At 41.1% G+C, this 13,695-nt stretch overlaps 1 protein-coding gene across 1 annotated transcript; it reads right to left on the bottom strand.

Annotated features, from left to right (window-relative positions):
• Positions 1 to 11,457: 11,457 nt before the first annotated feature.
• Positions 11,458 to 13,486, bottom strand: LOC127674972 (transcription elongation factor A protein-like 3). The gene is made up of 3 exons (XM_052170835.1): positions 13,277 to 13,486; positions 12,649 to 12,719; positions 11,458 to 12,337 (listed from the first exon to the last, which is right to left on the bottom strand). The coding sequence occupies exon 3, from the start codon at positions 12,309 to 12,311 to the stop codon at positions 11,706 to 11,708; it is 606 nt and encodes a 201-aa protein (XP_052026795.1). The 5' UTR covers positions 12,312 to 12,337; positions 12,649 to 12,719; positions 13,277 to 13,486; the 3' UTR covers positions 11,458 to 11,705.
• Positions 13,487 to 13,695: the final 209 nt, after the last annotated feature.

Consider the following 13,695-nt stretch of genomic DNA (forward strand, 5'->3'; position numbering starts at 1 on the left):
ACACTGAACTGGATGTTTAACATAAAAACATACTCACTTATGATTTATTATGTAAATATGCCAAGGTAGTCTTTAACTTTTACTTGTTATTCCTTAATCACAGTACATTTTAATGAAAATGGGGATTTATACACATATAGCCAATTTAAAACTTGGGGTTTCATTCTATACATTGAATCAGTATTATTACAAAACAAATCTGGTGTTGTACACTGGTTGAAATTTCACTTAATGCTAAATAACTTAATATTTCCCCAAACTAATTTCAACCTTAGTTGATCTTATTTAGGGTGATAGTATAGTTGTCTATGTAGCAAAATTTAAGAAACACCATGAAAGGGTTCCTAGTCTGTCTTTTCCATTTTTCACTTTGAGGCTGGCCACTGCCAGGTTCTGGTGACTACGCTCCTGAGGCAATTATTGTCAGTCACTCATTATCATTTATATAATTACTGAGGTACTATATTGCAAGCTTTACATGTATTATTTAACATCATAAATTATCTTTTATTTATATAGTTTGAATATATGTATGGAATAAGATATAATAATCCCTTGGTGTGGGACACATGAACCTTGAAACCAAGGGAGCTGGTCTGAAGAAAGAATAAGGTGTCCAAAACCCTGAAAATCTCACCTTGAGACAGGTAGAAGTAAGGATCTCTCCTCCCTGTTCCAGGCCTGCATGCCTTGGTCCACGTAGTCCAGTGAGACTTCCCATGTCTGTCTTAGGTAGTCACAAAGCCTCATGGCTGAATTACATGTTTAAGCACCTAGAATTCCTCCTCATGTAAATGAAGTATTCCTAACACCTCAGCTCTAGACAAAAGTTTTCACTGTCCTTGAAAACCACTGTCCACTCCACAAAGCTTCAATAACCCTTATTACCCTGGAATAAAAAGAGCTGTTTCATGGAATTCCATCTAGAAGAGTGTTTCACCCCCCCTTCCCCATAAGACAGAACTGTAACACTGAACACCATGCTTCAGAAGGCCTTCTCTCTACCCCCACCCCACTCCCAATCTCACTGATGGTCTTTCTTATTGTTACAAACAGGAGCTATGATAAGTTCTTACTCAAAGCTATCACCTTGATCATCAATTGATAAGTATACTGCAGAAGTATTCCAGAATTAAGGAAAGGGTATCTATCCTTGCAACACAAAGAAATATAGCATCTACATTATACGTCCTCTTTATTGGTTGATGTGACAACTTGTTATTTGCTTTGGAGATATTTCAATATGCCTTAAACCACTCTTCCCTAATAATTTCACTAAAAACTTCATAGTTTTTAATCCCTAACCTACTTGAGTACAAATTTTACAAAGGCATCTTCATTAATTATCCGTTACAGCCCATTGATATTATTAATGTCTCCCATGTAGTGAACCAATAACCCAACCATTGAAGGATATCTTTTTGTTTTACACTGCTGTATCTTTAAAATTAGAAGACTTAGTAAAACTTTGGGAGAAAAACATGGATGTATAGTGCTGTCTACTTCATGTGAATGCAAACTCTTTTTGATCTCCTTCCTGATGAGTATGGAAAAGAATGCATTGCCAGATACAGGGTTGTAATCCATGTAACCTGTTAATATACCCTGGAGCCACTCCTAATACTAGATAGCAATGTGGTTAAGTTTCTCCTGTAATTACTCTTATCAAATATCTCATTTCTAATGGAGCAGCCCTGGTATGCTTTGGTCTTCACATATCCATATACTTCATTCAAATTTTAGTATATTCAGAGGTACACATTGGTATAACATTTACTTATATAACTACAGGAACCACTATTACATACCTTTGGCTTCATTGATCACAGTCCTTTTCCTTCATAGGGACCCAGCCTCTTTTTCAGTCAAATAGTTCTAGAACAGGAAAGGACACTTGACCTGGATCTATAAATGGGATAAGACACTGTACTTTCCCACTGGAGCTGGATTTCCTCTACTCCGGTTAAGTACTTACATTTATTTTGCCCCTATATTCATGTTTCTGCTGTTCTTTTAGATTTCCCCTTTTTATCTTGTTATTAAGAATTCAATAGTCAATGATCCATCTTCCCAAATTCGGTAGGCCAGGCACTTCCATCTCTATTGAGTCATTCAACTCATTTCACTAAGTATGAAAACTATGTTTCTAGATGTTCAGTACTTCCACTCCCTTTCCATGTTCTAGGATTTTCTCTTTCCCATTTGTTTTTGTATGTGGAGTGATCTCTAGGTCCTCCCAAGGAATATGGTTTTCCACTGAGTATTCTGTTCTTGTGAAAGAACTATTCAAGACCTCTGAAGTTCCAGACACATCCATTTGTGGTTTGCTTTGGGGTTTCAATTTTGTAAAAAAAGAAGAAGAAGAAGAAGAAGAAGAAGAAGAAGAAGAAGAAGAAGAAGAAGAAGGAGGAGGAGGAGGAGGAGGAGGAGGAGGAGGAGGAGGAGGAGGAGGAGGAGGAGGAGGAGGAGGAGGAGGAGGAGGAGGAGGAGGAGGAGGAGGAGGAGAAGAAGAAGAAGAAGAAGAAGAAGAAGAAGAAGAAGAAGAAGAAGAAGAAGAAGAAGAAGAAGAAGAAGAAACCCCTGTATTCTAAAATCATTTGTTATATTTTAATTTAATTATTGTGTGGATAGATGTGCACATATGTACTTGACTATACATGCTGAGTCATGGAGGTCAGTGAATAAACTCCCAGTTAGTTCTCTCCTCCTACCACGTGATTTCATCAGGTCCAGTGACAAGCACATCTACCTGCTGAGCCACCTCAATAGCTTGACTAGCTTTATCTCAGTATCAGAGTCTGATACAAAGCCTGTTCATACAGACAGCTGAGCAACAATCTAATAGAACACAAAAATTATCTCAAGAAATGCAATATGATGTGGAAAAACAATCTTATGTCAACTCCCATCATGAGGGTTATTGTCTTAGCTGGAAAAGTTGATTCTCAATTTGAAGACACAACATCCAATAAGATGTTGGCTAGGTAGTATAGTCTTAGAGGGAATAGTGAATTTTTCACGCATCATGTGGAGTTAGCCACCACATACTGGTGGTTCTTCATCTTTCTTCCTGGTTGTGATTTATTTGAGTTCCAAATAACTGTTGGGGACACCAAATCATCACATTCTGCCTTGTCTCTGTCCATACCATCTTATGGCACACTGTCTTAGGGTTTCTATTCCTGCACTAACATCATGACCAAGAAGCATCAGGAAACATTATGTGTGCATTTAGAAGAAAAGAGTGATGATCACAGGCATACAAATGGTCACTTCTCTTTAGCCACACTTGTCCCTATCCTGTCCCCCATACCCCTGCTCAGCAACACACCTACTCCCGATTCCCTGTCCTGGCCTTCCCCTATACTGGGGCATTTAGCCTTCACAGGACCAAGGGCCTCTCCTCTCATTGATTTCCAACAAGGCCATCCTCTTCTACATATGTGCCTGGAGCCATGGGTCCCTCCATATGTACTCTTTGGTTGGTGGTTTAATCTCTGATAGCTTTGAGGGTTCTGGTTAGTTGATATTGTTGTTCCTCCTATGGGGTTGCAAGCTCCTTTAACTCCTTGGGTCCTTTCTCTAGCTTCTCCATTGGGAACCTTGTGCTCAGTCCAGTGGTTGGCTGAGAACTCCCACCTCTGTTTTTGTCAGGTACAGGCAGAGCATGTCTAGGGTCTTATTTCTGTGAAGAGATAGCCTGGAAAAGCCAACTTTTATAAAGGAAAACATTTAATTGAGGCTAGCTTATAGGTTCAACAAAGCTGTTGCTGCCAGCAGCTACTGTGAACTAGGTCCCTGGAAGAGAAGCTGGGGACAGATGGGGATGGGGGGGGGGTGCGAAAGAAATGACATCAGGACAACATTGAGTTTGAGATATATTGTTTTATTGGGGTCTCACAAATATATATGGCTTTAAAGGGTGAGTCCCTTCCCCAAAACTCTGTGGGTGTTGGCTTCAATGTTTCAGACTGCTCAGTGGGTAGTCTGCTTAATTCAAGAAACAGTAGATCTGGCAGATCAAAGGGCTTCAAAGCTCTGCCTCAGACTAGCTCAAGTAAATAAACAGGAGGCTCTGTTTTCTAAGGAGAACAAAGGCCAGAACTTCAAGGGCTAGTGCAGAGGTTCAAAAACGGAGCTTAAAAAGTTGGGGAAGGATACACAAAGCCTGTTCATATAGACAGCTGAGCAACAATCTAATGGAACACAAAAATATCCCTAGAAATGTAATAAGATGGGGAAAAACAATCTTATGTCAACTCCCATCAGGAGGGTTATTGTCCTGGATGGAGAAGTTGATTTTCACTTTAAAAGAATATTTCATGGTTGCAAAGTGGAAGCCCATCTTTACTTCACCACATGTTGGCTGGGCAGTATAGTCTCAGAGGCAGTAATGAATTTTCCACCCATCATGTAGAGTTCTACCACATGCTAGTGGTTCTTCATCTTTCTTCCTGGCTGTGATTAATTTGAGTTCCAAATAACTGTTGGAATATTGTTTAGTAGGGACACCAAATCATCACATTCTGCCTGAGAGAACCCCCATCTCTGTCCATGACTTCTTATGGCACAGTGTCTTAGGATTTTTATTGCTGCACAAAACATCATGACCAAGAAACAAGTTGGGGAGGAAAGGGTTTATTCAGCTTACACATCCACATTGCTGCTCATCACCAAAGGAAGTCAGGACTGGAACTCAAGCAGGTCAGGAAGCAGGAGCTGATGCAGAGGCCATGAAGGGATGTTTCTTACTGGCTTGCTTCCCCTGGCTTGCTTCCCCTGGCTTGCTCAGCCTGCTCTCTTATAGAACCCAGGACTACCAGCCCAGAGATGACACCACCCACAAGGGGCCCACTCCTCTTGATCACTAATTGAGAAAATGTCTTAAAGCTGGATCTCATGGAGGCATCTCCTCAAGTGAGGCTCCTTTCTCTGTGATAACTTCAGCTTGTGTCAAGTTGACACCTAGAACCAACCAGTTTCAGCTAGTTGCTAAATCAGCTAAAATTTAGATGTCCATTTGAACTCTTCTAAGGAACCCATGTGAAAACTTTTCATGGTTCTTCATGGGAAGTGGAGACCCATCTTCACTTCTTTAGGGTCCATTGTCTCAGCAGAACTCACCCACTCACCCATACTTTTCCATATATATGATGAAATATTTTTGCTTGAAAGAGAAGTGTTGAAAACACTACATCTACTTGTATAGGCTGTCATCCTCACACAAGAACCTAGAGACCTCACTGTGGGGCATGTGTATACAGGGCCTAGATTCCAGTTGTTCATATCTATACACCTGAGATTCTAGCTCAGGATTCTTGATGTAAACAAAGGGTCTGATCAACAGCCAGTGATTTGTTCTATGTCAAAAAGCTGCTATGGTCTGAATTCTTAAGTCCTATAGTTACATATTTGAGAATCCACCCTCACTAGTTTCCCCTCATCTAATCATCCTAACTTAAAGGAGTTAAAAAACAAACAAACAAAAAACAAAACTGGACTGTCTTTGGCTTATTGAAGGAACCCAGTGCTAATGCAATAAGTTAATTTCACTTGTCTTTTGTTGCACTTTGGTTTTACTTGAATGGTTATTTTTCAATATCAGGTATTCATACCTTCATTATTGAATTGCAGTGGCAGAGGTAAGGTAATGTTTTTGATCTGGTACTCCCATAAGCCTGGCTTCTGCTGCTTTCCATCTCCTTCTTGAAGCCTGCTCAGGGCTGTGTTCCATAGCTTCATTTAAATCCACACCAGGACCAGACCCTGTGGCTTCTTCCATTTTGGCCAGCAACACAGGCTACACTTCATGTGACATGGTATTGACATTTGTGCTTGACACTGTGACCTCTAGAGCTACTATGGAATGAAGCCAGTGTCCTCTGTCAAAATAAGAAGGGGATCCCACAGCGGCTCTAATCCAATCTAAGACTTGTTATCTAAGAACCAATTATTGTCAAATATAGGTTTCCTAATAAATTCATTTTGTCAGCAAATATTTACTAAAGATCCACATACTAATCCTAAGAATTACACGTGTCTTTAATATCTCTATATCCCACTCACTATTTTCAGAGATATGTGAGAGGTGCAGATAAGAGCATAAAAGTAAAGCAAGGAAGTATCAGGAGTATAAAACATGTTAGAAGAACATTCAGGTTAAAAAGTTACTGACTTCCTCCTGGACAGCTAGAAAGGGATGGGAAGAGGCATAGTCTTGTTCTCCAAGAGCATGTGAGTTGATCAAGCCTTTGGAATGTACCATTTACTTTGCATGCAGTCTCTTTTATCCCATATGAGATTCCCTTAATGTAATATGTATTCATATTATAATGAAGCCATTAATTTTGTAATATATTTATATACTAACAACATAATCTATTCACATTAGGGATCTGAAAAATCAGAACAATAGATAATATAAAATAAAAATGTGAAAGAGAAGATTAATCTTATTTCATGAAATCACTCATTAATGTTTCAACACATTAATTTGGTTCTCTACATAATGATTGTAAAACCAGTATCATCCATGTATAAAGCTCAAATATTGTGTTAACTTCTTTCATGTAATTAAATATAATTTTTTGTCATTATTGTTTATAGATGAGTAGAATTATAGAATAATTTACACTTATATTCTGTGAGACATTTGTATTTCCAATATCAAGTTTTCTTGGCATCTATATTTATTTACTCAAAATGGATGCCCAGAAAACAGATTTCTGTTTGACAAATTATGCAAGTTTCACAACATTTTGTTACTTATTGTCCACAAAATATCTTCATCTATATTTCTGTTAACAATGAAAGTTGCCTTTTCTCTCAGTCTCAACATATGCTGCATTGAAAAAAGAATGTCTTTGCACAAAAGGGAGAAATTATGTTGTTATTTGATTTTATTTTTCTTGGTTTCCAACTCAGTGAAGTTATTTTTAATGACATCTGTCTTGTCTCCATCTTAACTTTATATCCCGTGCTAAAGACCAAAGGCAACATGATATTAAAATCCTATTGTGAGCCCTAAGCAAATGCCACTGACAACTGACTGTAACAAATGGCAAATGCCATTTGGCTTCCTTTTTGTTTCTCTAACTGCATCAGGGCTGATGTGTCTTTATTCTAGAGCTCAATTTAGAAACTATCAAGCCTTTTGTTTTTGTCCTCTCTTATGTCTCCACAGAAAATTAATCCTATCTAGTCATGTGTCTGGTCATCCCCATGCAGCCCCATGCTTTTGCCTTCCTTTTTACCCTAAACTGGCCTTTGATGCACCTTTCTCTCAGCTATCCCCACAGTGTTCTCTGGAATTTAAATCCTATGGCCAGGAAGCAAAAGCCCAAGTTCACTAACCAGTAGGCTATCTTCAGGTCTTGAACCACAGGAGCTGGGGATGTTCTGAGAGCACACATGAGTTTTTCTTTTACAAGTGGAGGTGTTGGTCTCCCATTGCCACCATTTCTGGCATAGCCCAGGCTGGTATTCTGTCCTTTTTCTATCTCCAAACCATGATGTTCCCACTCCCCATAAGATAGCATTTGTTCTGAATGATTCCTTTGTTCTCTTCCAGTTCACTTTTCTGCATTACTTCTTTCCCACAGAAATCTCATTACACCACAAGATTAAACACTTTGTGCTTGTATTTCCCTGCCTCCCAGTTCCTATCCACAGAGGTGGATTTGGATTAAGAGCTGTGCTTTGGCATGAAATCATGAGACTAAGGTTGTACTCTCTCCAATGAGTTCTATTCAGTTCTTTTAGTTGTCTCTATAAGCTGATGCAGGCTGGATCTGTAAGAAGAGACTTCAGTTGCTAGCTTCACCTGCTGGTCCAGATGTACTCTTCATGTAGAACATCAATAAAAATGTAGTATTTCTTTCCAAAGGACTGGAGGAAGCATGGTAGTTAGATGATCTGATATGACATTTTGGCTAAACTAACCCAGTGTCATTTTGGTTCCAAGTCTTGCTATTTGGAGATTTAGAAAGTATCATACTAACCCCCTCCCTGTTTTGTCATCCATCCCAAGTTACAAAACCTCCTTCTCCTCTTGAACAACCTTTCCCATACCATAATGAAACCCTAACCCAGGGCTCACTTGGTTTTGTTGAAGTCAAAGTCAATATTGTGGACTTACTATAAAAAGGACATGCAAGGATAAAATGAAGGATAAAATCAAGCATGCCTGTATGATCCTCCCATATCAGAGGGATCTGTTAGAAGAGAGTTGTCTAGAGTTTCTCTTTTGTATCCCTTATCCCACCAAGCAAGTCTTCATTTTAGGCGAACATATCTCAGAGTGTGGGAAGCACTTACTTACAATCCCATGCCTATAAAGAGCCAATGTATTTTATGAGCAACTTACTGACACTTAAAATTTTAGCAGTCCGATAAAAGAAGTCTTCACTGATTAGTGATCATTTTCCTCAAGAAATGTTATCTGTTGCTCACACACACACACACACACACACACACACACATACACACACACATACACATACACACACATACACACACACACACATACACACACACACAACCTAAATAGATACCTACTCAGTTTGTATAACATTACTTGTATACATATGTTTTCAAGGCTGACTGAGAAAGGAGGCCATAAATTTGAAAGGGAGCAATGAGATGTATATGGGGGGGTTGGAGGGAGAAAATGGTAGGAGGAAATAATCTAGTTATAGTATAATCTCAAAAATAAAAGCAATGATTTGAAAATGTTATCTGGGCTGGAGTTGTAGGCAAGTATTAGGATGCTAGTCTAGTACAAAGTTCATAGTGATTGCCCTCTTTCCCATGGCCAGCTGTTACCTCTATTGTGGTTTATTAATAAGTTACTACAGCTTCTCAAGTGTAGTCTATCTACCAAGAGAGGAGATCAGTATTTTAGTGGTGCATGGGAACCTTGTATGCTCTAAAACCCCAATAGTCTGTAGCCTAACTATAGGCCTAGTTAATATTTATCCAATGAATCTGCAAAGTCATGAGGTCTGAACTTAATGCAGATCTTTTGCTTGCTCTGAGTGCCATTCAAAATTGGAATGGTGTCTAGGCACAGAGCCAATATTGCATATGTAGTCACTAAAATCCAAGTTAGTTCCCTTAAGCTAAGTGGAGCAAGATCACCTCTAGTAATATGTTTGATTTCTACTTTTCCATCACAGCACCTCCATCCCCCAGACTTTCAGTCTGCCAGTAATGCTTTTGTTCCTTTGTGAATCTGTGTTCCTGCGGCATACATAGAAGCTGCTCCTGGGTCATTGGATAACACAATATTTTTAGTTGTCTATTTCACTTGTCTTCTTGGGGTTGAAAAGTTAATTCCACTCACTAAGCCTAGGGACTCTCCTTTGTGCGAACAGATGGATGTTCTTTGATAATGGCATCTTTGACTGAACGCTGTAGTATTCCCTGTTGAGCTTGCAAAGCTCACGACTCCCCAGTAGTTTTGAGGCCATAAGCAAAGCACAGTGGACAACTTATTTGTTCAAGTTTAGTTACAAAATCAGAGGCTAAACTTAAACAATCATTGGTGGTTTCTGACATAGTCAGTTTACATTTTTTTCAAACTATCTAATACATGTCAGGTATTTGTGATAGGTCCTAAAAGTGTGAGTATGAAATGAACATGCTACACTTTAGGATACAAGGGGTTTGATGCTGTGTTTCTCCATATTTTTTATTCACAACCTAAAGTTTAAAATTCAACATTATTCCTAGTACACATATACATTAGTAATTCAAACATAATTTTCATAAAAACTGTAATTGCTTTACTTACTTGCAATGAAGTCAGGTATTTCCTATTTCATAATTTTAGTCTATATAATTTAAAGCTTTGTAGGTCTCAAGCCATTGATTTTAAGATCTAATTTGCATTAGGGAAGGATAATTACCCTTGGTATATATTCTACCTAGTGTATATACACACACACACACACACACATATATATATATATATACTTTCAAATTTATATTCCATGTAAAAGTTGTGATAGATAAACTTGTGAACTTCCCCTAAGCAGGTTTTTCTCAAACTTCAAAGTGTCAAGGAACCCCCATTGGTATCTTAAAATAATTTGTATTTATGAAAGAATTAAATTAATGAGCATTTATGGCAAAAATATGTTCTAAGTAGACCTAAGGTAGAGCCTAAGATTTTGAGATTCTGAGATCCTTATTCTTGTTCTTCTTAACTCTCAGGTGATGTTGATACATCCGGTTCATGGACTCTGTGCTCACTACTAGGGATTTAAAACACAAATATGTTAACAGGCCTACTGAACTGCTAAGGTAAGGTTCTCAAACTAGGAAAGAAAATCTGCATGTAACATGTTAAAACACAAAGACAACATAACAACTGTTGTAGATATTTTTCATGGTGTAGCCTGTAATATATAATTTTAGTGAAGATAATAGTTAAGTGTAGACACAAATAAATCAATGAAACATATACAGATGGCCATTTTCTTATATGAAAGAGTTAAAAAAGCATATATGAAAGTCCAAGAAAACCAAGGGAATATCTACAAATTACTAATGAGAGCACTCCAAAGGGAGAATAAAGCTTTATTCCTTGCTGTATGGATAAAGGATAGATGAAAACTGGCTCACCAGTGACTCAAGGGAAGTAAGTAGTCACTAATGCCTCTATAACCACATAGTTCTGGGCCCAGGAGAAAGGTTACAGTGCCGACAGACATCACAAAATAGTTAGTACTTACCCTAGTGCCTGAGCACATATGAGACATAACTGGCCTTTTTCCCAGGGTCAGCATTCCATCAATGTTCCTCTTAATGCACAGGAAGTATTTTGAGATAAATAAGCCCATTTCAAGATGACAAGATTGATTTTTATAGCAAGGAATCTTTTAAAGTGACAAGTTGCTTCTTTTACCCGTGAATACCAGAGGCAATGTGAACTGTATCAATTTTATGTCCTAACAACAGGCACTTTAAATACCATTTTCTTTGTAAGCTCATTCAAACAATTCAAAGTTCAATTGTTTATCATATATTATTGTCACATTTTTAGTTTTCAACATATTTGGCATATGGCATAATATAGCCCATATTCTTTAGGAAAAGAGACAAAGAACTGAGTCAGAAAAAGAAGGAAGTAAGGACGGCTACAGGAAACCAAAAGAGGGACACATATACAAGAACCATAGAATGGGAGGCACAGGAGTAAAGACAGCAGTACCCAATGACAATGTGAGAAAAGACCCAGGGTGGGCACACAGTACAGGAATGGCATGGGTGTTCCCAAGGGTCATGCAGTGAGACAAATATTTGAGTGCATGTGAGACATTTTTAGGTCCATGTTGAAGGAATAACTATTGCTAGCTGATCAGTGTACACACTTCATAGATTTCTTTGTGCACAGATGCATTATGCAAGCACATTTACATTCTTAAAAAAACAGATACTTTATCTGTGGTTCTGCAAACTGTTTTGTTTATTCATTTTTACAATGTACCATGAACATATTTTTCATGCACATGGGTGAAAATCCTGTACTAAAAGACGGAGAGCACTGTAGTTGGGTCAGAAGGCTGCTGGTAAAGACACTGACACCTAAAGCAGAGTTTCGGCTGAATGTTAAAGCACAGGCCTGGTAAGTATCTACCAGGGAAAGCAGGGCCAGCAGTGTTCTTTCTCCTCAGAGAGGTGAGAATCGAAGGCCAAGGGCATTAAAGGTATGGGATGTCGTGTAAGCCCCTCTGGCTCCTACCTCCACCGCCCCTCATCCCCCTGACTCCCCGCTGGCCCCTGGGGACTAAAGCATCCTGTGCATCTCTTGGCACCCAGTGAAAACCACCCATTTTCTGCCTCTTCCTCAGCTCTTCCTGAGCCCTAGTCATATCTGCGCACTCTCTCATCATCTCCTCACTGCTTACATGCCTGTCCTGTAAGTCCTCCTGGGAGTTCTTGGGAGAATCATCTGTCCCCCTGTTTGTTTTCCGTTTTGCTTTCCGAGGCACATAATCTTCAGCAGGGCGCTTTTCTGCAGCCCGCGCCTCCTCGCTGGCTGACTTGGCCTGGGAATCGGGCTTGCTCACCCCTTGGCGCTTGCCCTCCCCGTCAGACTTGCCCTGCTTCTCAGCCTTCCCCTCATCTTGCCCCTGATCATCTGGCTTTGCCTCCTCCTCTAGCTTGCCCTGGCGTGCTGCTGGCTTTGCTTTCTTGTCCGGCTTCTCTTCCTCCTCGGACTTTTCTTCATCTTCAGGCTCTACTTCATCTTCTGGCTTTCCCTCCTTTTCCAGCTTGCCTTCCTTTTCACCGCGGAGTTCTTCCATGTCAAGGTTTCCCTCCTTTTCCTGTCCTGAGAGTAAAAGTGGGGAAACAGGAGGAAAAAGAAGAGACAGGGGAGACTGAGACCCCTGACAGAACACAGGCTCATTAACATCTATCTTTGCACTTGGCCCTTTGAGGGGTGGTTGTCCCAACCCACCAAGTATGCCTTATAGGCTTGCCCCCTCCTCCACCTGGAGACAGAGATGCCGTGCCCCGTCCTGCCACTTTCTCTGAGCTCCTTCAAGGTGACAAGCTCTGAGTGTGTCACATGGGATAGCTTGGGAGGGGGGCAGGCAGTGGGGCCCCAAATCATGCCCCATTTTGTCATGATTCACTGACCTGCAGGGATCCCAGGCAGGTCGACCCTCTTTCGCAGATGTCTCAATGCACTGGCTGGGAGCAACTGCGACCTAAAGACAGGACACAGGGGCAGTGTCTGTGTAGTCAGTAGATGCACAGAGACTGTGTACCTGTCTAGCAGCCCATAATCATCATCCAACCTTTTCCTCCGTCACACCCCCCACCCCCGCATATCCAAGCCGCCATTTCTTTTCAGGCCTTGGGCACTAAATCGGGATGCTCTCCAAACTCCGTTTTACTCTGCGCTCCCCACTCGGACTCTGGAGGCAGCTTGCCCCACCCCCAACCCCGTTTGGTCCGGGTCAGTTTGTCTTCAGATCCTGGAGTGTGCCTTCACTTCAGATCGCATCTGTCTACAGCTCACCGTCGCACTGCGGGCCCCCTCACCCCCACCCCGCCTGCTCTAAAACGGATTAGGAGTGGGATGAAAGAAGGGAGCCGCCTGCGGGGGTCCTCCTCCCCCTCCTCTTGCCCAGTCCGCTGTGTCCCCTCCTTACCAATCTCCGGGATCTCTTCCCCCTCCCTTCCTGCTGCTGTTGGTTCCAGCTGCCACCCCACCCCCACCCCTGCCCTGCTCTGTTGGCAGAGGCAGCATTTCAGTACTGACCTGAGGAGACCCAGGACAGGTCTGTGCACCTTCTCGGTGCTCACAATAACCAGTTCAGCTCAAGTAAATGGTGCTGCGCAAATGCGGGGTTTTGGGCACAGGTATCTGCAGCAGCATCAGGACTAGCTGGCGCGGGGGCTGGTGCCCACGTGGGCACCAATCCAGTCACATGAGCAAAGCGTCACCCTAGCTAAATCCACCCCCCCCAATTGTCTCCCCACCTCCCATCCCTGGAGGATCTGGGTAGCAATGCACAGTTAGGGGGGAAGTGTGGAGAAAGGGGAGGCGTGGCCAAGGAAAGAAGGAGGGGAAGGCTTCCTGACTCCAAGAGGTTAACCCACTGTCTTCTCTGAAAACCTCTGTGAGATGCCCATTCTCACCAATTGTGACAGCCTAATTAGAAGGGGTTAGTGGCGTTT

Source organism: Apodemus sylvaticus, chromosome X (genome assembly GCF_947179515.1).
Source record: "Apodemus sylvaticus chromosome X, mApoSyl1.1, whole genome shotgun sequence".
Lineage (NCBI taxonomy): Eukaryota > Metazoa > Chordata > Mammalia > Rodentia > Muridae > Apodemus > Apodemus sylvaticus.

Excerpts from the sequence above, each read along its gene's own strand:
- LOC127674972 (XM_052170835.1), bottom strand. The coding sequence starts at position 12,311 with ATGGAAGAACTCCGCGGTGAAAAGGAAGGCAAGCTGGAAAAGGAGGGA.